Source organism: Neltuma alba, unplaced genomic scaffold (genome assembly GCF_004799145.2).
Source record: "Neltuma alba isolate B1F8T4 unplaced genomic scaffold, ASM479914v2 tig00011618_pilon, whole genome shotgun sequence".
NCBI classification, from domain to species: Eukaryota; Viridiplantae; Streptophyta; class Magnoliopsida; order Fabales; family Fabaceae; genus Neltuma; species Neltuma alba.
This window is the reverse complement of record NW_021636269.1, coordinates 425,256-447,342: the sequence shown is the minus strand read 5'-3', so window position 1 is coordinate 447,342 and position 22,087 is coordinate 425,256. Positions and strand designations below refer to the sequence as shown.

The 22,087-nt window shown below is 36.8% G+C and overlaps 2 protein-coding genes and 1 pseudogene across 2 annotated transcripts; 1 reads left to right on the top strand and 2 right to left on the bottom strand.

Moving 5' to 3' along the window:
• The first annotated feature begins 398 nt into the window (after positions 1-398).
• On the top strand, positions 399-4,015 carry LOC114715864 (uncharacterized). Its single transcript, XM_028900768.1, is given in 9 exon segments — positions 399-793; positions 977-1,174; positions 1,964-2,189; positions 2,192-2,215; positions 2,218-2,234; positions 2,368-2,470; positions 2,558-2,676; positions 2,781-2,957; positions 3,211-4,015. Coding segments are annotated over 9 exon segments (1,902 nt in total). The 5' UTR covers positions 399-496; the 3' UTR covers positions 3,952-4,015.
• A 2,363-nt stretch (positions 4,016-6,378) lies between these two features.
• On the bottom strand, positions 6,379-9,116 carry LOC114715921 (uncharacterized). The gene is made up of 8 exons (XM_028900833.1): positions 8,957-9,116; positions 8,744-8,874; positions 8,436-8,513; positions 8,247-8,291; positions 8,115-8,159; positions 7,958-8,009; positions 7,231-7,327; positions 6,379-6,807 (listed from the first exon to the last, which is right to left on the bottom strand). The coding sequence occupies exons 1-8, from the start codon at positions 9,072-9,074 to the stop codon at positions 6,642-6,644; spliced, it is 732 nt and encodes a 243-aa protein (XP_028756666.1). The 5' UTR covers positions 9,075-9,116; the 3' UTR covers positions 6,379-6,641.
• Positions 9,117-9,919: 803 nt separating this feature from the next.
• Positions 9,920-19,508, bottom strand: LOC114715918 (phospholipase D zeta 1-like; annotated as a pseudogene).
• Positions 19,509-22,087: the final 2,579 nt, after the last annotated feature.

Sequence of the window (22,087 nt, the reverse complement as noted above, 5' to 3'; positions counted from 1 at the left end):
CTCTTAACAAAAATAATATTACTATTTAATTAATCCCTAGTATGTTATTCACGTTTATTCTGAAAATGTTTTAAATTATGTTTCTTTCTTAATGATAGACAAAAATTAGTATCCCATTATTTCTTCCTCTGGGGCATAGAGTTAAATCCTAAAATATGATAATTCCCGGTCCCTTCGCGGACATCTGAATATGATGTTTCCCGGTATACTCATAAATAAATAATCACCACCTCCTTTAGAACGTACTTACTTCATTTCTTCCTCAATTGAAATCTTTCTTCGTTTCCTTTGATTTTGTTCACACGGTTTCCTTTTCCGCATCACAAGATTTGTGTTCACTGCTCGCATCTCCTTCACAATCAAGCTCTTTTTTTTTTTTTTTTTTTTGATACTGATCGATTGTTGTATAGTTGTTGGGTGATTCTGCTTATGATTAGAATTTACTTTTCTGGATTCTGGCTTAGTAGTTTCTTCTCAGTGATCCGGAACTCATTTCATGGGGGCTGGGACGATGGTGACCGCAGCCGGAGCGGCGGCGATGCTTTACTATGTATTGACTAGGAGCCTGGCGAGGAAGGCTGAAGAAAACGAGGTTCCTAACGGGGATTTATCGAAATCCAGCAGACCGTTACGGAGGAGAAGGCTTGCGCGAAGGCCGGCTCAGCCTCCGGCGACTCTGTTAGAATCGGTTATTATGTTATCGGAAACATTGAGGTTCACCTATTCGGAGACTTTGGGTAAATGGCCCATCGGTGACTTGGCATTTGGCATTAATTACTTTATGCGCAAACAGGTGCGTCTGCTGAATCCAATTTCCGTTCCGTTCATTTGGGAATGGTGCATTGGTGCATGATTTTTCACTTCAGTTCGACGAATTCAACATTGAATTTGAAGCTGAATCTTGAAGTCTTGAGTTTCAAAATCGATCGTGTTGTTGTATGATTTGAGATTTTAACCGGCATGAGATTACTTGCAGGGTAATTTACGAGTTGCAAGTGTATATGCGGGAAGTGATTGTGTTCAACTTAAAGGCTCCGAAATTATGGCGGAGTTGCATGATCTCTTGAGGTTGTTGACAATGTGTATGCTTTTCTCAAAGAAGCCATTTCCGTTGTTTTTGGAGTCTGCCGGATTCTCCTTGGACGATGTCCTTCTGCAGAAGCCCAAAGCAGGGGTACGTTGTACATGTCTCTCTCTTTATCATTTTCCAAGCCAAATTAGAATGCAATGACTTGCATCCTACGCCTCATCTATGTCCCTAGATTCAGATTCAGTGATGAGTGAACATTCATGAATTGGGTATCAAGATGTTGTCGGGGAAAGATGTAGGCTTCATCGGATTGGAGGAACGAAACTAAGTGATCCCAGTTGTATCACAATTAGGCCTTCTGAAAAGGACCCGTGTTTTACGTGTGGACAGTAAGACAAACTGTGGCATTCAAAAAGGCAACTAATGTTTTCGGAGCACCATAACTCAATCCAATGTTTTCTAGTGGAAATAGTGATTCCCACTTCCCATATGGAACACCTGGGATCCCACTGAACAGACACAACTATAGCATTTTATTAGAGAAGGTTAGGTTTAACTTTTTTAAATTACTGTTAGTGTCAGATATGTCCGTATCAAAAAGCAAACCATAGGATGACAACACCATGGGCCTAACCTTTACTTTCTGACTAGATATTAAAATATTAGCGAGTGATTCATTCGTTTCTCTTTTGTCCCTCCATGAAGGCTCTACATCTTGGTAAATAGTTTCTCGGAAAACAGATGGATATACGGGAATAGAAAAAAAGAAAACTAAATTAAAGGTGAATGTTTGTTTCTCAGATAGTGATTGATACTTACAAATAACACTCTGCATTAGTGCATTTCTTTTGCCATCTTATATTGAGCTGCTTAACTGTATGAGTTGGTCTTACAGATAATTGATTGATTCAATGGCACTGAATTTTAATGCAGCTTCTAAGACCTGCTTTCACAATTATACGTGATGCAACATCAAAATGTTTTCTACTTTTGATTCGGGGTACTCATAGTATTAAAGACACACTGACGGCTGCAACTGGTGCTGTGGTGCCCTTCCATCATTCGGTTTTAAATGATGGTGGAATTAGCAACTTAGTTTTAGGATATGCACACTGTGGTATGGTTGTTGCAGCTCGTTGGATTGCAAAGCTCTGCACTCCAACCTGCTCAAGGCCATCGGTGAATTTCTGACTTTAATGTAAAGGTATTATACTCCTATCTGATTTGTTGTTTTACTCTAAATGCCACATTTTTCTTTTTAACTTTGTCTTTTCAGCGATTTTATACGTGCTTTTAAGAATATGTTTACACAAAGGTGTTCTTTTAATCTTCATTAGATTGTCGGGCACTCCCTTGGCGGCGGCACTGCAGCACTGTTAACATATATCCTGAGAGAACAAAAAGAATTCTCTTCAGTTTCCTGTGTCACATTTGCCCCAGGTATGTAGCTAATAGCTACGCTGCCATTTTTACATTTAAAATTATTCTGTGCGTACTTACCAAAAGGACCTTGATTGATTTTTGCAGCTGCCTGTATGACATGGGAGTTAGCAGAATCAGGGAAGCACTTTATCACCACTATTATAAATGGCTCTGACTTGGTGCCTACCTTCTCAGCTTCCTCTGTTGATGATCTCCGTGCTGAGGTGCTTTAGTTTATTCTCCTGAAAGACAGTAGCCTTAATTTTCTTAAAGATGGATGCTATTTGATTGAAGTTTCCTTATTTTAACTCATGGTACGTGTTGTTAGGTTACTGCATCATCTTGGTTGAATGATCTGCGAGATCAGGTTCACCGTACGAAGGTCCTGAATGTTGTCTGTCGCTCTGCAACGGCACTTGGGTCGCACATACCTTCAATATCGAGTGCAAAAGCTAGGGTAGCTGGTGCAGGTGCTATTCTGCGGCCAGTAACCAGTGGCACTCAGGTAGCTTCAAGCTCTGTGACTTCCTTTGCTTAGTGTTCTGTGATATTCTATTTGTAGGAATTCATTTCATCAGACGGAAACAAAGTGTTGCTAGTAATAGGTCCGAGTATGTATTACGGGAGTGAAGGGATAGAAGTAGTATTGTCCTAGTCAATAGCTAGTTTTCTATATATGATCATTTTGTGTAGGAATTCTTTACACACATAATGTGGAAATTTATATTAGTAACGGTGAGATTGTGCTGTTTTTGCAGGTTGTGATGAAGAGTGCGCAAAGTGTTGCTGAAGCTGTTGTCCGAACTCGATCGTCTTTATCATCATGGTCTTGCATTGTTAACCCATCATCTAGCTCCGAAATAGAGAACTTGGCTGGTGATGCTTCTCAAATATCTGAGGGGAGAACTGAATGTGTTTTGACTGAAGTCATGGAGATTGAGCCAGTGCTGCATAAAGTTGATCATTGTTACTCAATCAGAGCATCGAGCTGCCATGACGACACAGATGAAGAGGAGCAACTCATTCCCGGTAATCAAGGCGCCACCACTTCCACCATTGATGACATCACTGAAGGCCAATTGTGGTGTGGGCTGGAGAAGGAACCTCAGAAGCCGGATAACACACTGAACATTGCCCTGGAAGAAGAAGGGGCAGCCGCAGCTAAAGAGATAACAGAGGAAGATAATCAGCTTCTTGTTGATGTTTCAGAAAGCAGCAACTCAAGTACATCTTCCAACAACTCAGATAGCCATCGCTTTTATCCTCCTGGGAGAATCATGCATATTGTGCCTGTACCTTGTGAGGCATATTCAGACTCAATTTCTGATGATCCTGTTGAGGAACGCGTCTGTTTATATGAAACACCCAGAGAGCTGTACAGCAAGCTCCGACTCTCAAAATCAATGATCAATGATCATTATATGCCTATGTACAAGAAGATGATGGAACAGTTAATTCGAGAACTCGAGAAAGACAGCAGTTGTGACACAACAATGTAAAACCGGGGGGGAAAAAAAGCCCCAATGGAAGATAAAAATTCAAGTTTACTCCTTACATTCCTTCACAGAAATTAAAAATTCAAGCTTACTCCTTACATTCCTTCACAGAAATCTCCGAATCAGAACTATATAAATCCTGCTTATTTATAATATGGTATGAAATTTGTAAAAAAAGGAAAAAAGACAAAACTGAATTTGGGAGTAGAGAAGCTCCCAAAAATTGACGAGCGGACCATCGAAAATAGGGCAGGTCCTGTCTCGTTTGAACAGAAGTGTTTTCTTCATCCGCTGTCTCTAAACGATCACAGACGGCTCAGCTTTCACCTCCTGACAGGACGGTGAAGCTCTTCATAGTATGGTCCGCTTATTTCTTGACAGCTTCTGATCCTAATTATTTCTAGATTTCAAATGATACGGCAGGAATTATACATGTACAAATCCTTTGAGTGAAGGGTAACAATTATTGTCAAATAATTTTTGTCCATCCTATTCAAAACATTATTGGGCACTAACCACAAGCACCTAATAATTTTGGTATATGAATGTCAAATTGTTGGCCTTCCTTGATGGGTTGACAAACCCAAGTCCATGAAGCCACATATTTTTAAATTTAAATAAGTAAAACAGATATGGAAGTTATCTCTTCCACATAAGAAAATTCAGTCTCGAGTTATACTGTATGTGCTCTCTTTTCTCTCTTTTCTTCTGAAAGGAAAAGCTCATCAATTTCAAGCACTGCTAATAATTAGAATCCAACGCAATCCCAGTCTTTCCGCGCAGAACATTTGAAAGTACAGGAGTCTGGAGATAAATGCTTATAAAGCACAAATTTTCACACTTATTTACCATGGTATCAAATCAAAAACCGAAGATGGGCGACACACACAAACACGCACAATATATATATATATATATATATATATATATATATATATATGTAGGTTCTTTATTTTACTCTGCTGTCATGATGGTCTCTCTACACAAAGGTCCTGAATTATCATAAAATTTGATGCTTTTTGTTTGAAGTTTCCTTGTTCTTACTCCTGTTACTTGTCATCAGGCAACTGCAATCATCTTCAGGTTAGCTAACAAAGGTCTGCTGTTTGTCGCTCTGCAAACCCTGCTTAGAACTTCAAACCCTGTACAGCATTTAGAGCACATTCGTATATTATATTAGTCCAAATGCAAAATAGCTAGTTTTCTATAGATAAAACTCATACATATCGCACATAATTATGTCAAGTGAGACCTGATGTCATCACTGATAGTTTTATGCCTATGAACAAGGAGCTCAAGGAAGATAGCCATTGTGACAACAAAATGCAGAAAGTGAAAACCCCAGTGGCAAGTAAACATTCAAATTCACCATTTTCCATCTTTTAACAGAAATTTCCGAATCTAAATGGAATAACGCCAGCGCGCATGAATCAGAATTATGATGAAATTAGGAAAATAGAATCAGTGAGCCTCCCCGCAGAAGAGAGGCTTCCAAAAATTGACGGGCGGACCCACCGAAAGTAGGGCAGGAGCCGCTCGTCTAAGTAAGTGTGTTCTTCATTAAGGTGTCGGCACGACCCACCGTCTCTAAACGATCATCGACGAGTCGCCTTTCACCCCCTGACAGGACGGGTTGAAACACCTAGAATTCATGGTTCGGTTATTTATAAGCAGCTGCCGACCCTTTCTTTACAAATATCTCGATGTGGGACTTGTTGGTTTTTGAGGAGCCATGGAGCCAGGAAGGAAGAGATAAGATAAAAGGTTTGCTGTATCGAAAAAGAAAAGAGAAAAGATTTGTAATGAAGAAGGAAGCAGCAATCCCAGAGATTTTTAAGAGGCCAAATGCTGGCTGTGAAATGAAGGACGCTGTGATCAGGTTTTGAATCAAACTATATTATGGAGCATGATACGCGCGCCCGCGCTCACACAATTTTAATGTATCCTCTCTGGTACAAGTTTCTAAAATTTGTTCTCTCTATTGCTGGGTTTCAAATTATATGGGACTTGGGAGGAATTATATATACAACTCCTCCAATGAAAGTTTAACAATTATCGACAAATGATTCTGGTACATGAATTTCGAACGTAGTACTTCATTCTGTCAAAATCATCGTCACATGATAACGTTAATCAAGTTTTCAAAAGAATGCTTGAAAATTTATCATGTATGATGTTGCTTCTTGCTTCTTGCTTCTTGTTGGAAGCAAAGAAGAAAGTACAATTTTGTCTATTTTTTAATTACAACTGGATTAACAGTGTGCTTCCTTTGGAATGAAGAGGAAAAAGAACTTCCTCAAGTAATAATAAAAGAAAACATTGATTTTGTCCGAAAATAAATTATGTAGATGCAGAAGTGAGAGAAATTAACTATTTTTAATGAGTAAAAAAAGTTTGAGGATCAAAGAAAATAAACATGATAAGGCCAGCTTCTGAAAACACATACATGTAAATTATCTGATATATTGACTTGTTTTCCATTTTCGTTACAGCCACCCTTTTTATTTGCCAACTATTACTGAATTATTGTCCATACTTCATCCTAAGAAATCTGTCACATTGGTACAACACCCCCTCTTCTCTAGTCTAACAGAATTTGTGACCCCACAAACATGAAATTGACGAAAATAATCATTTTCCAGAAACGGATAAGCTGAGAGCCTTCACTGGAAGTACACGGTTTCTTGCTTTCATCAACCGCCATAACGGGCTTTTAAAGATTCGGGTGGTTCTTCATCCATAATGCTTGTTCCCACCTTTTCTAAGTACTGACGTATGCTCGTCTTACGGTCTCCAAGGAAGGTATGATCCAGAAAATTATTGTAAGCTTCATCACTAAGGTTTTTTGCTGCCAGCAAACTGCATTAATTTGTTTTAAGCCGATTGATATCACAATATAATATATGAATACGAATGTCACGCAGCAGATAGGCTATAAGCTATGGATTAGGTACTTCCAACAAAGCGAGGACTAGCAAAATAATTCTGGTGGATGAATCTAGTTGTTGGCCGTTTAAGCCCACAAAAACATTATTCAAATCCTTTGACAATAAAATTACATAGCAAAAGTATAGGGGAAGATAATATTATGACTGAGATCATGTAGCAGGTGAATTACAGTGTTGAAGCAATGAAAAGAATACATTAACAGTCTGCTATGATTCCCTGATCTAAGAACTTGGGTGTCTGTAGCATTTCAATATCAAGTTCCGTTTTTCTCATCAATGGATAATTTATACAACCTTCAGAAGTAACAACTATTGTAATGAACAGAGAACTTACCAGTGTCGAAGATAAACACGGCAGGGTAGAACATCATCCCGCCAAATCTTATGGATCTTGTATTGTCCATATTGTTGAAAATAAACTTCCTTGCCCTCTGCATCATGCAGTCGCAGAAATGACAAAAGGAGAAAAAAAGACTGAGAAAACGATATAAGGTGCCAAAGGCAATAACAAATTGGGATATCTATGCCCTCATCCAATCTTCTAAGCGTTGCAAACCGTATGACAAAGTGTAAACTATGTAGTGTAGACATTCCAACATTTTCCTAGTTATTGAAAACGAATAAGAAATTTACTCTTGAAATTGTCAAAAATCATTGACAGACCAGCTTCAATTTATAATTTCTGCAATGGGAAAGCGAAAGAAATCAGGCTCACATAAGGATATTCCCAAAACTTTACCGCCATCAAATTACATTTTCACATGGATATTAACAGACCCAGATATATAACCTATGAACTGTTCATATGTGCACGGTCATTCTCGTGTTGCCTTGCAGTCATGCAGCTGTAGAGCAGTATGGGAAGCATTAACATTATGTATGCATGCCTCAGATAAATTTGTGGAGAGCTAATCTTACTCTTATAGAAGTACATGATGTAGGTCAGACACATATCATTCAATATGATGCAATTTCAACGAATGGCAATTAACAAGGCCGTATTCGAGACAATTGAATACTTCCTTTCATTGCATTTCCTTAATTAGCACTATAAACATTACCTTTGCATCTAAATTTGAAAAATTCCTCATCGCTGGAAGAAGAACAAAGGACCTGCATTGGTGATGCACATACTACCATAAATCCAGTAGCAAGTAACCTTGCAAATAAACTGAAAGAACATAGAGATTGCGCCAAGGCCAAATTTGAAAAGCATACCGCTTCATTGGGAAATGGCTTCCCGTCCAGCGTTTCAGGGACGACCTATACAAGAGAAAACCAACATCGAGTTATACTTGAACCAAGTTCCAAATCCGTTTGAACATCAATACAAACAAAAGAGCAACTCACAGCTAAAAAGCGATATACGCGCTCCCTTCGAATAAAAGCTGGAATCTGACTCCGAAAGGACATAGAAGGTTAAATTTCATCCATAATGATAAGTGAATTCCTCCTAAACCTTTAAAAAAGAATAAAAAAAGTGGGAGACTGAGTAGAGAGATCATCCTCACCGAAAATTCAAAGAGCGTGAGCTAATACCTCTGATTTCTCAATCTCAAAGACTGTGATCATAATGATTTCATTTTCACAAGGCTCTACAGAGAGGCTAGCAATCTCCTGAAAGTCATCAATCGAATAACAATAAATGAGGCCAAGATCACGTTTTCAAGTAAACCAGTAAATGAAACGAGCATATTCAACATGATCACAAAGCTCCTTTTAGTAAAACTAAGCTTTTTGTGATTTTACCTCCAATTTCCCAACAACTAGATTCATCATAATGTAAGTTAGTCACAGCAGAGCATTCTATCCAACTAAAAGCTCGTAACTTAAAAAAAAAAAAAAACCTCAGTTTCCATGTTGGCAATGCCGTGCACGAAGAAAAAGCCTCCGACCGCCGTGAAGACCCGGCGGAAGCCGCTCAGCCTGGCGATTCTGAAGTTTACAAGGTTCGGAAATGTGCTCCTCGCACTTTTCTCTGCATCAAACCACAACACATTACGATTGACTACGCATTAACAAGGCATTGATAGCAAGTGCAGCACAAAGTAAAAACACACCAGAAAGAAGCGAACCGAAGCCACAAATTGAGATATAGCCGTCTTTGGAGACGAGCGCTTCAAAGTCGGACTCATCGCTGAGAACCTTCACGTTGTTATGCTGTTGACCGGAAGACATGATGTGATTAACCAGGGTCGTCGAAGATTGGAATCGCGAGCGTATGTGGGACTCGCAAATAAAAGACCGCATCGGCATTACTAAAAATTCTTTTTTTCACTAAAAAAAAATTCATTTTTTTTCAAATTATACAATTTTGAGAATCTATTTTTAAATACAAACATTTAATTTTAAACATAAATTTTTAACATTAACTTGTACAAATTTCACTTGCAAACATGTCAGTCTGACTTGGAACTCGTAAGTATGAATTTTTCCAAACATTTCTATATTTAATTCTTTTTCTGCTGGGTACCTATGGGTAATTGCTTCTGTGGAATGTTATTATTTTCGTTTTTTTAACCTAATATTAATAATTGATAAGAATGATATTTCATTTTACAGAAAAATAATGCCTCGATACAAAATATGCTTCGTGGGCCAAAAAAAAAAAAAAAAGCTTTTTAAGGGGAAAAAAATGACATGAATATTAACTAATTGTAGGTCAAAGAGTCCCTTTCAGGAATTAGGCAAGTGTAAAAGGTTCTGGACCTCGCGTAGAAGAACTCTACAGGGAACTTCTGTAAATACTAAATACTGTCCGGAGATGAGAAAGATAAGAATGTAATGAAGAAAAGCATGAAAGTAAATCAGTGTTTTATTGATCAATGGATTTTATACAACTAGCTCTTATATATGAATTCTACAAAGGAACCTGATTAAAAAAAAAAAAATCTAACTAGAGCCTCTCTTTTCCTTTCATCTCGCTCTTGCAGAATTTTAATAAAAAGAAATTCTGCAAACAATAAATTAAAATTTCCCTGTGATAAAAAAATGCCTGATGATTTACACTTCAGCCAATCACATTTTAATGGAAAACCTGAGTAGCATAGTATTCGCTTTCATTAAAAGCAGGTCTTAGGTTTTCTTGACACATGAACTCCAAGGGGAAGGAAACAAGATGACCCTTCACTGAATCCAATCTCTCCAAAGGGTCAGTTTTCTTGACGCCTCCATCGTGATAGGATTCTAAATTTTCTGGGGCTATTCCTAGATCAATGGTACTATGACCAATTCTTTCTTTCCAGAGAGCTGTGCTTTGCCTGAAAGCAAGTCTGCACAGTAACATGATTTAAAAAGCAGGACGAGAAATTAGATGAGATTAAGAACCATCCAAAACAGGAAGAAGGATGAAAATGGCCGTTGTCATACCTGGTGTGTATCAGATCATTAGGTACGCAAGAAAAGACATCCTGATAAATCGCAGTATTTGTCTGCAACATGTATCCAAATACAATCATTAGCATATTTGTTATGCCATAACAGTCAGGATAATATCCAAGACATTTCGTTGCCAACAAAATATTCAGAAAAAGAATGAAGAATTAGAAATCTTTGATACAACTTTTAGGTGTTTGCCATTACATTAGGTAATAAACACATGGGAAGTAGACATTTTATTATACAATCACCATCACCTAAATAATTCAATCCAACAGTTGCAACCATTAAGTGAAAGGATATTGGCCACAGCCAAACACACCGATGAACATAAACCCTCACGTTGAAAAGTTCAAGGATATTGCCATAAATATTCAACACCGTTCCACTTACACGTGGTAAGACATATTAACATTATATTTTCTGATTACCTTCGCTGTTGCCATCCAAATATCCTTATATGTCGAGTCAGCAATTGGGTCCATTATTCGATTGATCTGAGGAAATAAACAGAGTCATTCCAGAACAACAACATAAAACAACTACTCTCTTGGAAGGATTGAAATGCCCTAACCTCCCCTGCTTGCAGACCTAAGTGTTCAGACCATAATGACAACCGCAGAGTTAGAGAGAATTTTCCTGCTTTCCGTGATTTCCCACCCATAAACGAATCAATCAGTTCTTTGTCTTCTATAATTACACCGATCTGAAATTCACAGAAGAGACAAAGGGATGAAAGGGGTGCAACAATTATGCATTAGCTAACAATAGATTTTTTTTTCCTGGCCAAGAACCCGATAGAAAATCAGAAATGAAGCATATAGCAACAGATTAATCACCATTTTAAATTTTTTGGGTGAGAAAGATGTTGGCAGCAGGAAAAACATTTTGAGACCACCACAAATTGAGACGTTCAGAAACAAGTTTTAGTTATTCTAGCCCTACTTATAAGACTCCATATTTCAGGCCCAACAGATCACCTGGAGAAAAATACAAAGATATTCATGACAAACCAAATAATAAAGATGCACGCTTTACCCCAGATCTGGCCGGAAAAAAAAATCCTTTTCTTTTTTATATTTTAAAAAGGACAGAGTTACAAAATGTAGAACAAGTGTTTGATGGAACATGGACTATCTGGCTCATTTCCACAAGAAAAAGGTTGTTAATGCATGATTGCAAAATGTAAAGAAGGGGTACCTCAGAATCTCTGGAGCCAAGTAAACTCCTATCATTGATATTAGCAGATCCGATCAAAGTCGTACAGTCATCAACAATCATGATTTTACTGTGAACATAAACCTGCAGTATGCGTCAATGATTAACTTCACAGGGTCTATTTGCTGAACCACAAGACGTATAAATGCAAGAGAATACCTGGCTGGTTGCCACAGGACCGCTATCAAAGAGTTTACCATATGCCCTAAGGCCATAGAAAGAGATGTAATCATGTATTTTCGAACCGAGAAATTCTAACAGATTATGTAATATAGAATTTTGTCCTCTGCAAATGGTTCGATACTGCCAATGCATTATTGCTCTGACGGATGCTGCACCGCTATCATCCAGGCCTCCCTACATAATTAAGAAGTAAGTCCAACATCCATGGGGAAAAAATATATAGTTGTTAGTGTTGAAGCAGTCACAAAAAATAAATAAATAATTAGAACCTGGAAGCCAGGCAGGAGTGGTATGACAATTATAACCCTAAAGGGCTTTTGTCATGGTAAGCTCGCATAATCCGTCGATACAAAGCTTCCAAAACACGATTTCGTATCATCTCATCTCCTGAAAGACCTGAGATAAAAAATTGATTCTGGAGCGAGTTGCCAAGGATGAAATAGAACAATCAGAACAAGGTTTAGAATAAAGATCAATCATACGAAACTAGGGAAAACTCTCCAAACAAGGGAATATGAAAACTATATTTATTATATCACTTCATCAAAGCTGATTCAGTCAAGTCCATAAAAGGCAATGCACAAAATACACACAAATCAATATTGAATTTATTATAGATAAAACAGACTGCTCAATTATATTTAACGAGGCACTGTATTTTCCTTTTACTGTATGACAAGTTATTAAATAGTTTTATACTTGACCTCTTGAGATAAGGTCTTTACTAACCCCAAACCCCTCTCTTTTTGCCTGTGTTAATTAGTTTTCTTGTCCATTTATCTAAGAAGGGCTCTTATTCACAATACCAGGCTGCCTGCTAATTGCAATATCCTCTCTGTTCTTATTAAATTACTTTTATAATAAAAAAAGCAATTGATCCCCTTCCTTAAAAACATGTTTTACCCTTCATATAAGTATATCTGTTCCCGTGTGGCTTTCCAGTAATTAAAATACAGTTTTGGGTCTTCATACAAGCTATTACCTGAATAATTAGAGAAAGAGCAACTTCCTCTTCGAAAACCTAATTGATAGGTATTCTGATATGTCAACTAATAGTTCATTATAGTGGGGAGATATCCATTAATTATACATGCACTCCACTCAGCTCACCACTGGTCCTGTTGCAGGGCTTTGGCCTTTGGCATAGAAAGAAGGGATGCATAGACTATTAATTATATTCAGTATTAAGGAAAAATGGAATATCGACGGATATGGCTGACTAGCAAAGCAAACAATGAGTGGCAGTTTTAGGACTGTTGAAATGGGATTCCCATTATATTTGCTGAAATAAGTTCTCAGTCAGAGATTCAGTCCAGCAGTCCAAAAAGTGGCACAAAGGTTGGTTTACAACAGGTGCAAAAGCTTGCACTGTGGCGTTGGCCTATGCAGCTGCTCATGAAAAATAAGCTTTTTCCCCTTTTCAAATAATGTTAGAGAAGTGAAAATCTCAAGATTAAAGGAAGAAGTTATCTTAAAAATTAAACAGTAGTTAATGTAGACATGCCCTTTCTTTTAACATCTTAATAATACAGGAGATAACATATGCGTGATATCAACGAGACAGCTAAAACTCTACTTCTAATTAGTCAATCATGCATTGAGTTCATCAGATCAATCATTGTCCAAACTCCAAGTCAAAGTAGAAACAAAGCAATATAATGAGAGCCTGGGATTTTCCTCCTACAACATGTAAGGATGATAAGCAAGGAAATCATTATACCTCAATGTAGATGAAGTATTCTGCCTTCTCAATAAGAGAGCAATAAGCATTGTGGATGCTCTCTTCTGTTTGGCTAGTTCCAGCAGACCATTGACTAACACTCCGGATGACCTAAGGGACAATTAGAGGATATTTGGAATGGTAGAAAGAGGGTCCAAAATAAACAAAAATAAGTACCTGTATAACTGACCTACTATGGTATTTTAGAGTATATGTTGCACAAAAATTGATAAATGCAAGGAGATTCAAGATATTTTGCTTCTCTAAACAAGTAACGTAGACTGATGTAAATAGCTTTTATCACCTTTCAAATATATGAAGCTCTGGTTCCGATTATATAAATATATCACAGAAAAGGATAAATGCAGAGTCATTGACACATCTATATTTGAGAAACAATGACAATTGGACAGAATGAGAACAACACACCTGACAACGGCAGGAAACATGAGGACCAACTTGGCCAGATTCGTCTGCAAAACTTCCCTGGTCGCCCCGTTCTTGTGTCTCCCACCATTCTGGACCTGAATTAGGTACACTAACGTGAGCTACTCTATCCGTAGGCATCTTCCCATGATGATCCACAGAGTCAAGATCATCTACAAAGCCCTTCATTGGTGTATCTGGACCTATTGGTTCAATTTTGGCCTTCCGGAAAGGGAAAGGACGACCGTTGCTGACCCTGGTTGGCTGGTCAAGGCGATGAAAGAAGGAACTTAACTCATTTAATCCAGTGTCTCCTACAGAAGCATTCATCCCCCCAGAATCCTCAGGTGAAAGTAGAGGAATATCTTGGGATGAGGAAAAGGAATCTTCCCTCTTCATTCCTATACAATAGTCAGTATTGTTGCTTTCAATCTCCATCTCTTTGCTTCTTCCCAAGTAGTGTGGGATAACCATATGATGCTGAGGCATAAGTAATGGAATTGCTTGCTCATTTGGAGCTTTGCTCCTCTGATGGGAGAAACAAGAACTGCATTATATCTCGTTGAAATTTAGGACTAGAATGCTTGAAGCTACAATGAGATTGTCGACAAAGCCTTACCTTTGCATAATTCCATCGCTGAACAAAATGCCTAGCAATGTCACGACAAGGTGGTCCCCAAAGGGCACAGTGAACATCATGCCATGGCATTCGAGGATACTTTACACGATCCAATTCATCTTTCATTGCATCTTCCCATGAATTTGGCTCAGATTCCCTGTTAAAATGGAACAGGAAACCATTAATTATATCCAAACAAGGACAGTCGGTCTTTGATGAACAAGAAGAATGATCAACCTAATGCATAGTTCTCTTAATCAGAATCAAACAGACACAAGTATGACAAAAAGAATCCAAGTGAATTTGCACAGGCAACTACACTATTTTTCTACATGATTGCTAAATGGCATTGCATCTACAGGAAAATGCAATCTGTGAACATACTGATTCAGCCATAGAAGAACAGCATATCATCATTCTACTTTTGTGCTCCTATCTTTTGGTTTATGAGAACATACATGTAGTTTCTTCGCTTTCTTAATCTTTTATGATGCCGGAAACTAACCTCGGGTTATAATAGTCCTTTCCTGGCCATATCATCGGAGGGGAATCTCCTACTTTGTGTTCAGATGTATCATAACGACCAAAGCATAAATCCAGTCCTCCAATAAAACAAATCTGATGATCAACAATTACCAGTTTTTCATGGTGTGACCTGTATATAATCATGAGCACATATCAGAAACAAAATGTGTGCATTATAATGCATGCTTTCAAAGAAAGCAAAACAAATTAGAATGCAAAAGATAATAAAGCTTTATAGGAATATGCATACCACAGGTAGACACCAGAAGAAAAGTGATCAGGGTAGCGTAGTACCCTCACATTTTCATGAATGCTAAGAAGCTTTCTCTTGCTATAGACACTGTTAATTTTCAAAGCAAGAGCCACCTCTTTGTAGAGAAGAATGTAGATCTGCATTAAAAATAAGAGCATTGGTGCCAAGTGCCAACAGATATAAGTCAATTCAAACATACATCATCTAGGTGAATGCAAGTCACACAAGCATCACAAGAAATTCATCAGCTCGTAGGCTAGTGAATTATTAAGCACTCAATTATTTAATTGAATCCCCTTAGTGGCTTCTATATGTTCCATTCTGAATTGGAAAATATTTCTTAAAAGCTAGCTTCTGCTGTCAAACAATATTATTCATTTAATAACAAAGCATTATTATACCCTATCCAAAAAGACATCCACAGAGGGGGGGCGGGCATGTCCGCAAACAACTAAGGGATCTAGCAGTAGCAGTCACTCCAGTGAAAATTTAAACACGAGATTATGTATTTTTGTACAACTATAGGGATCAAACAGTGCTTCCAGTGAAAGTTTAAACATTGTTACGCTTGACAAATCAAACAATTGATTCAAAACCAGAATCATACTTAATAAGATCAGAATGAATGTGTTTTACAATTTAGACAAAGCAATAACAAAATCAATACAAAACAATAATTATTTCATTAAAATTGAGGGGGCATTGTAAAGGGAATGTCCAAAAGTTTCCATTTTAGATTCACCTGAACCCCTTGCTTGGCTTTTGCTTCCAGCAAATTATCAAGCCTTGATGAAGCATGCGTATGAAAAGGACGCCGTAAATACAGTTCTGGGCAAACCCACCATCCACATATAAATATCTGCATAAACCTTTCATTGTATATAAACTTGAAGACCGTAATTGTTACTGTTCTATTAACAACTTTTAACTTGTCAAAATGGTCTTGAGTGCTCTGGTGCTGGGTAAACTAACCTCTGATTTTGCATCCTCAATTGAAGAAGCAATGGCCTCAAATGCTGCCCTGCCATCAACAAACCACTGAGCCTGACTTCCATCTTCAATCAAGCCTCTTGGCGGAGCAAATGAACCATAGCGATGAGGATGACACCATCCTTCAGGCGGCCTGAGTCCAGCATCATTAATTGCAGCAACCCAATCTTTGACTTTACTAGTACTTTTCACTCTAATCCTAATGCTCCGGTTTCCACAAGTCACCTAGAAAATATGAAGAGTTAAAATTTAGCTTCCTTATTATGTTTTCATTAGACAACTGATAACATCCACTGGTGATCTGATAACTATTAAAAAATTATGATTATGATGATAACCTGAGATAATAAGAACCGTCACTCTATACTTTAACGCCACAAGACTATGAAACAACAACAGAGATTGAGCACCACTCTCACCCTGAATGAATGGCGTAAAGGATTTTTCTCCTTCATTTCTTTTGCCAGTGATAAACGACCATCCCCATTCCCATCTGAGGCAGGTAGAACATCAAAAACAATTATGTCCAGAGGTTGGCTATCAAATGGATCGGCCAGCAATGCCAAGAATCCAGGTTTTAAGACAGCCCAAACCTGCACCCAACAAGAAAGTAACACGGAGAATTTACATCAATTCTAAGAGAAGTCACTCAAAAACAACTAAAATAACATCAGTACGCCAATAATGCTTCATGCCATATAAAATGAGCCCATTAGCAAGTATAATATCAAACCATAAAGAACAATCTAGGAAGACTGAACACTGAATGAACATGAGATATGGCACATCACACATGGAAACACAACAAAACCTTAGGTATTCATAACGATTTTTCTTGATGCTCTTGAAACACTTCAACTGAGAAAAAAATGCCATTCTAATTTAATGATCTAGGCCCACAATCTGAATAAATTCTTCTATATTTAAGAAACTTCCAACAACATGACAGCATATCAGTATGTGACAAGTTCTGGTTTTAAGAGTTTCAAAAGAGAGAAATGAAATACATAAATGTATCGACTATCTCCTGCTTTGCAGGCACATTGCAGGTTCCCCCCATTTAAGCCATATCAATGCATGCATGTATTATTGTATGACTTTAGTAGTGCCCAGACACCACATGCTAGTTGCTTTGCTTCTAAGAAACCAAAGCAAGTGCAGCATATCACCCATCTTTAGATTCAGGATTTCATTACCTTAGGCCAGTTGTCATTGCAACAACTAAAACACCGAGATAAACAACACTTTCTGGAATCATCACCCTTAGGAAGTGTTGGCAGATGCTTCACCATGACATAATCTTCCTTCAGGCTAGGGCCATACTCGGTTGTGAAAGATAACTTTGATACCTCCAAAAACTTGCAAACCTACAGTAATCAGCTGCTTCTTGTAAAGACAGGTAAATAATGATTTTAAAATTGCAGAAATGTAACAATAAATCAAACATACGCATGAGCATTAACCAGAAAAGAAACATTGATACGAGTCCAAACTTCATATCATATTAACATGTCTTGATTTAATCATATATGATGCACCCACGCCAAGACAATAAATCAATGACAAAGCATAGGAAGAACCACTTCGATAACATGGTAAAAATAATTTATTTTCAGTTTTGCATGCATATAGCATACCTCTGGAGAGTTAACAATATTGATATTTCCTAAAAAGTGATTCAAATATCCTTGCATTGCAGTCTTTGCTCTGTCTGACATAGTATCCTGTCTTCCTAAGGCTGGCCGTATAATTGGTAGGGCAGCACTAGATGGGACATCTCTGGGCCAAAAACCAGCTATTATTAGCATGGAAATTGCAAGTTTACTCAAACACAAAGAACAAAAAGGTAAAAAAACAAAAGAAAACAAACAAACAAAAAGTATTGATTGTCACCTGTCCTTCGCACTTTCATCATGATGCAGATGAACAGTTTCATCATCAGCTTCATCATCATCTTGCACCACAGCAGTGTGTTCTCCTATTCCTAGATTGTTAAGCCATTCTTTAACCTTTAATGTAATATTTCAGTGAACATTGCATTACAATCCAAACTTTGCTAGATATACAAGATATCATCAAATAAAATGGAAAAGTGTTGCATAGATTGAAAGAATGAATAACGATTATATGTCAGTGCAGAGCATTAATAGCTGAGTAACCAAATAATAATGGACAACATTGTTTGATAAATACCTGCTCTTGCTTCTCATGAATTTCCTCAATAAAGGCACGTTTCTTCAATGTAAAATGCAAATAAAATACTTGAGAAGCCTTCTTCACCAATTGCCACTTGAACTGGCATGAAAAATAGTTGCATGAGTACACTCCTATAGCAAATCTTTCTAAAATCTAAGCTGCAGTGAAGGGATTTCCCCCCTTTTTGTTTGGGGAGAAAGAGAAAAAGAAGGGTTTTTTCCCAATAGTACAGATAAAAACATTCAGCGAAACAGGCTCAAAACCCCACGTCTAAAACACTGAGAGGTGAATGCCAATTGTGGAATGCATATCAATCGATCAGCAAAAGAACGGAGGAAGAAGTCACAAAATCAAGCTGCAAAAGAAAATATTTCTAAAAGGAGATATTGTCAAGTGAGGAAACCGAAAGAAAAAAGCCAAGCTTAATGCTGTCACTATATAGCAACCCTTTTGAGACCAGAACTGCTTACATCCATCAAACCAGCACAACCGATTGCATTATGCTTGCTGGTAAAGTTACGTACTCGGGATGCAAGTACAGCATAAGAAACTAAATCACTCGATTATCCGACCCAATTTGATTTTCCTACACTATGAATGGTTTGATCATCCCAATTCCGATGTTCATGCATAAGATGGAACAGGATCTCAGCCTGTGATCGCAGGACTTCGACGAATTCCTCCTAAAAAGAAAATGTCAAAAAACACAAGAGAAAGACGGCACCTGTTTATAACGAAACTCTATTGTGTAAGACAGAAGCATGGGACTGATGTCGCCGGCATCGGGACGAGAGACGGAGACGATGGTGGCTTCTGGCAACTCATCGAAAATTCGAGTATGCTCAGGGCCACCGCCAAACCGGACCGACGCAGAAGAAGAAATCGCCGCCGATGGCTCCGATTGCATTTGAACGTAGCGGGGACCACCACCACCGGACATCAACTGCTCCGTCGCCATTGAAATCGAAGGCCAGCAATACAGACACCTTGAGGAAATCGAAACTTGAACAGTGTGTTCGTTAGTCGTTTGGATCCCGATTTGCAGAGGAGGAAAAAAATCAGGATGCGTTGTTGTGATTTCCCTGTGAGGAATAATTTAATGAAGGAAGAGTCAGTTGAATTGAGGACGAAGGGAACGTCAAAGACTGGACAAGTTTGATTTTTATTTACACCTTTTCTGGCTACTCAAGATTTCCAGATGGTCAGCCACTCGCTTTCGTTTTTCTCAACTCCTTATTTTCTATTGGGATTTCCTAGTTAACTTTTAACTACCTCCCTCAATTCAAAAAAACTACTTCGCTTAATTAATTAATTAATATAATTCTACTTAGTATGTATATTTCGAAAATATTTATGAGATTTGTGTTGACAATAAATATATATATGAGATTTTTCTGGTGAATATATATATATGAGATTTACATATAACAACAGCAAGTCTTAACAACTAAATTAACGACTAAACCTTTTGATAACTTTATCTTCAGTCTTAATTAATCTTTCTTCAAAGGATTTCATTTTACATACCCAACATATTTAAAAAAAAAAAAAACACTTTAGAAGTTCCGTTATGCATATATGTGTGCGTGTTAATACACGCACTATTAAATACTCCTCCGGTCCTAAATGTAAGACCCTTATACTAGTGTATAAGGGTCTTACATTTAGGACCAGAGGAGTAATAAATTTGATAAAAGGCTCTGAATTGAATCATAAGCTACAACCGCAATTACATGTCTTTTGATTGGCCAAAAACAAAATTACATGTACTTTTGATACCTTCATTTCAAAAACGAAAATACATACATAAAAAATATGTAGCAGTGACTAATCTTTTGGTACCATAGACTTTCCGAAAGAATTTTGGTGCTGGCCAAACATCATTAGGGATCAAACCCTAACTATAAAAAAAAAAAAAATCCTTTTTAATTACTAAAAAATTCATGTGGTTGTAAGAGTACAATAACAATTAAAATGAATTTCAGATCCGTCCCCTAACCACGATGTACATGACAATTAGAAAAAGCAATCTTTTGCGGTGATTTTGAGACTTTCAAAATAATTACGACACGATTTCAACTTAAAAATTAATTTAAAACGATATAAAAAATTAATGGGCCAAATTATTAGTTTAACATTTCTTTTTACTTAAATAAACGTTCTTTGATTTCATCTAAAAAAACAAAAATAAAATCTATCATGAGCAGACTAAAATAATCACCATGATCATGCACATATAATAAAATATAAATAATTTAAATTATAATATTTATAAGTCATAAATTAGGTATCTTTTTTGAATTTTTTATCCAAAACTTTTCTCATTGAGTTTCATCCAATCGTTATCTTTCTTTCTTTCTTTCCCTTTTTTTTTTTTCCAATTCTTCTCTGCACGTTTCATTTTGCTCCATCAACTTCACTTTTATTCCTTTAATAGTTTTTTAAATATTGTCATGAGGTTTACACAATAAAAATTGCCATCTCAAAAGCCTAAACTAAATCGGGACACTTGATTATAATGGTATTTACTATTTAAAGTGCAATATTTCCATTGAAAAAGTGGAATACTATATATTTGCCATCAAAATCAAAAGTGGAATATATATGTATATAAAAACAATTTATATAAACTTTGACGAATTAATCTCAAACGCCAATCCCCTGCAATAAGTTCTCCATCCCTGTCATGTGATGAATCGTTGCAATATAATATTATTAATTAGAAAAAAAGGTAACAAATAAATTGCTTTTTGCGGTTCATATTGACGCAGAAGCTGGCTTGCGTAGAGAAGAGGTTAATTCTTGACGGCCACTAAATTGTACTACCTCGGATCCTTAATATAAGACCCCGTTTGACTTTTAGTTGGGTCTTAATTATAAGACCCCAATCCATTTTGTCTTTCGTATTTATGCATTTTTTTTCAAGATAGTCCTTCTAATAATGATAGTTCTAACCAACACACTTAATTAGCAAGGATATTTTAGGAATGACAACACTTATTTGTTATAAATAACTAACTTAACTTACTTCTTTAATCTCCTTAAATTAGTCAACTGAGTCTTATAATTAGAACCGGTAGTATTTCTTACCCAGAAAAAGAAAAGCACGTCTTATCTATTTGTTCACATGTGCCATAGTCTTCTTTGTTGCCTGGTTTTCTGCTTTATATCCATACACTGGTGTTAAGGATAATTTTTGTCGTATTCATAAAGAAATAAAGAAATTGTGAGTATTCATAAATCTTTTTGGCTCATTGTCATTTCAAAAAATATTAAAAATTAATAATGCTGTCGCTTTCATTAAAATACTAATGTTAATTACTTAAAACTTAACATTAATCATTTACAAATAAAAAAATTACATTGATCTTTTTTTAATACTTTGGAAATAACATTGAGCTAAAAAACCTCCCAAATGCACATAGTGCTTTTGTAAATACTGTTATAGCACAAAAATAACTATTAGTCCCAATAATCCAAAATATTCAATACACGTATTTTAAAATAGAAAAATTGGTAAAAAAAATTCCTCTATAAAAATTTAATCGACTAAAAAGACCTAAATTTGAACATATATAAATATGATCTGTGAGTGTAACATTTCTTCCGTTGTATGCAAATAACTTCCGTATTGATAATTGTTACACATTATTAATGATATGTTGCACACAGTGAAAGATATG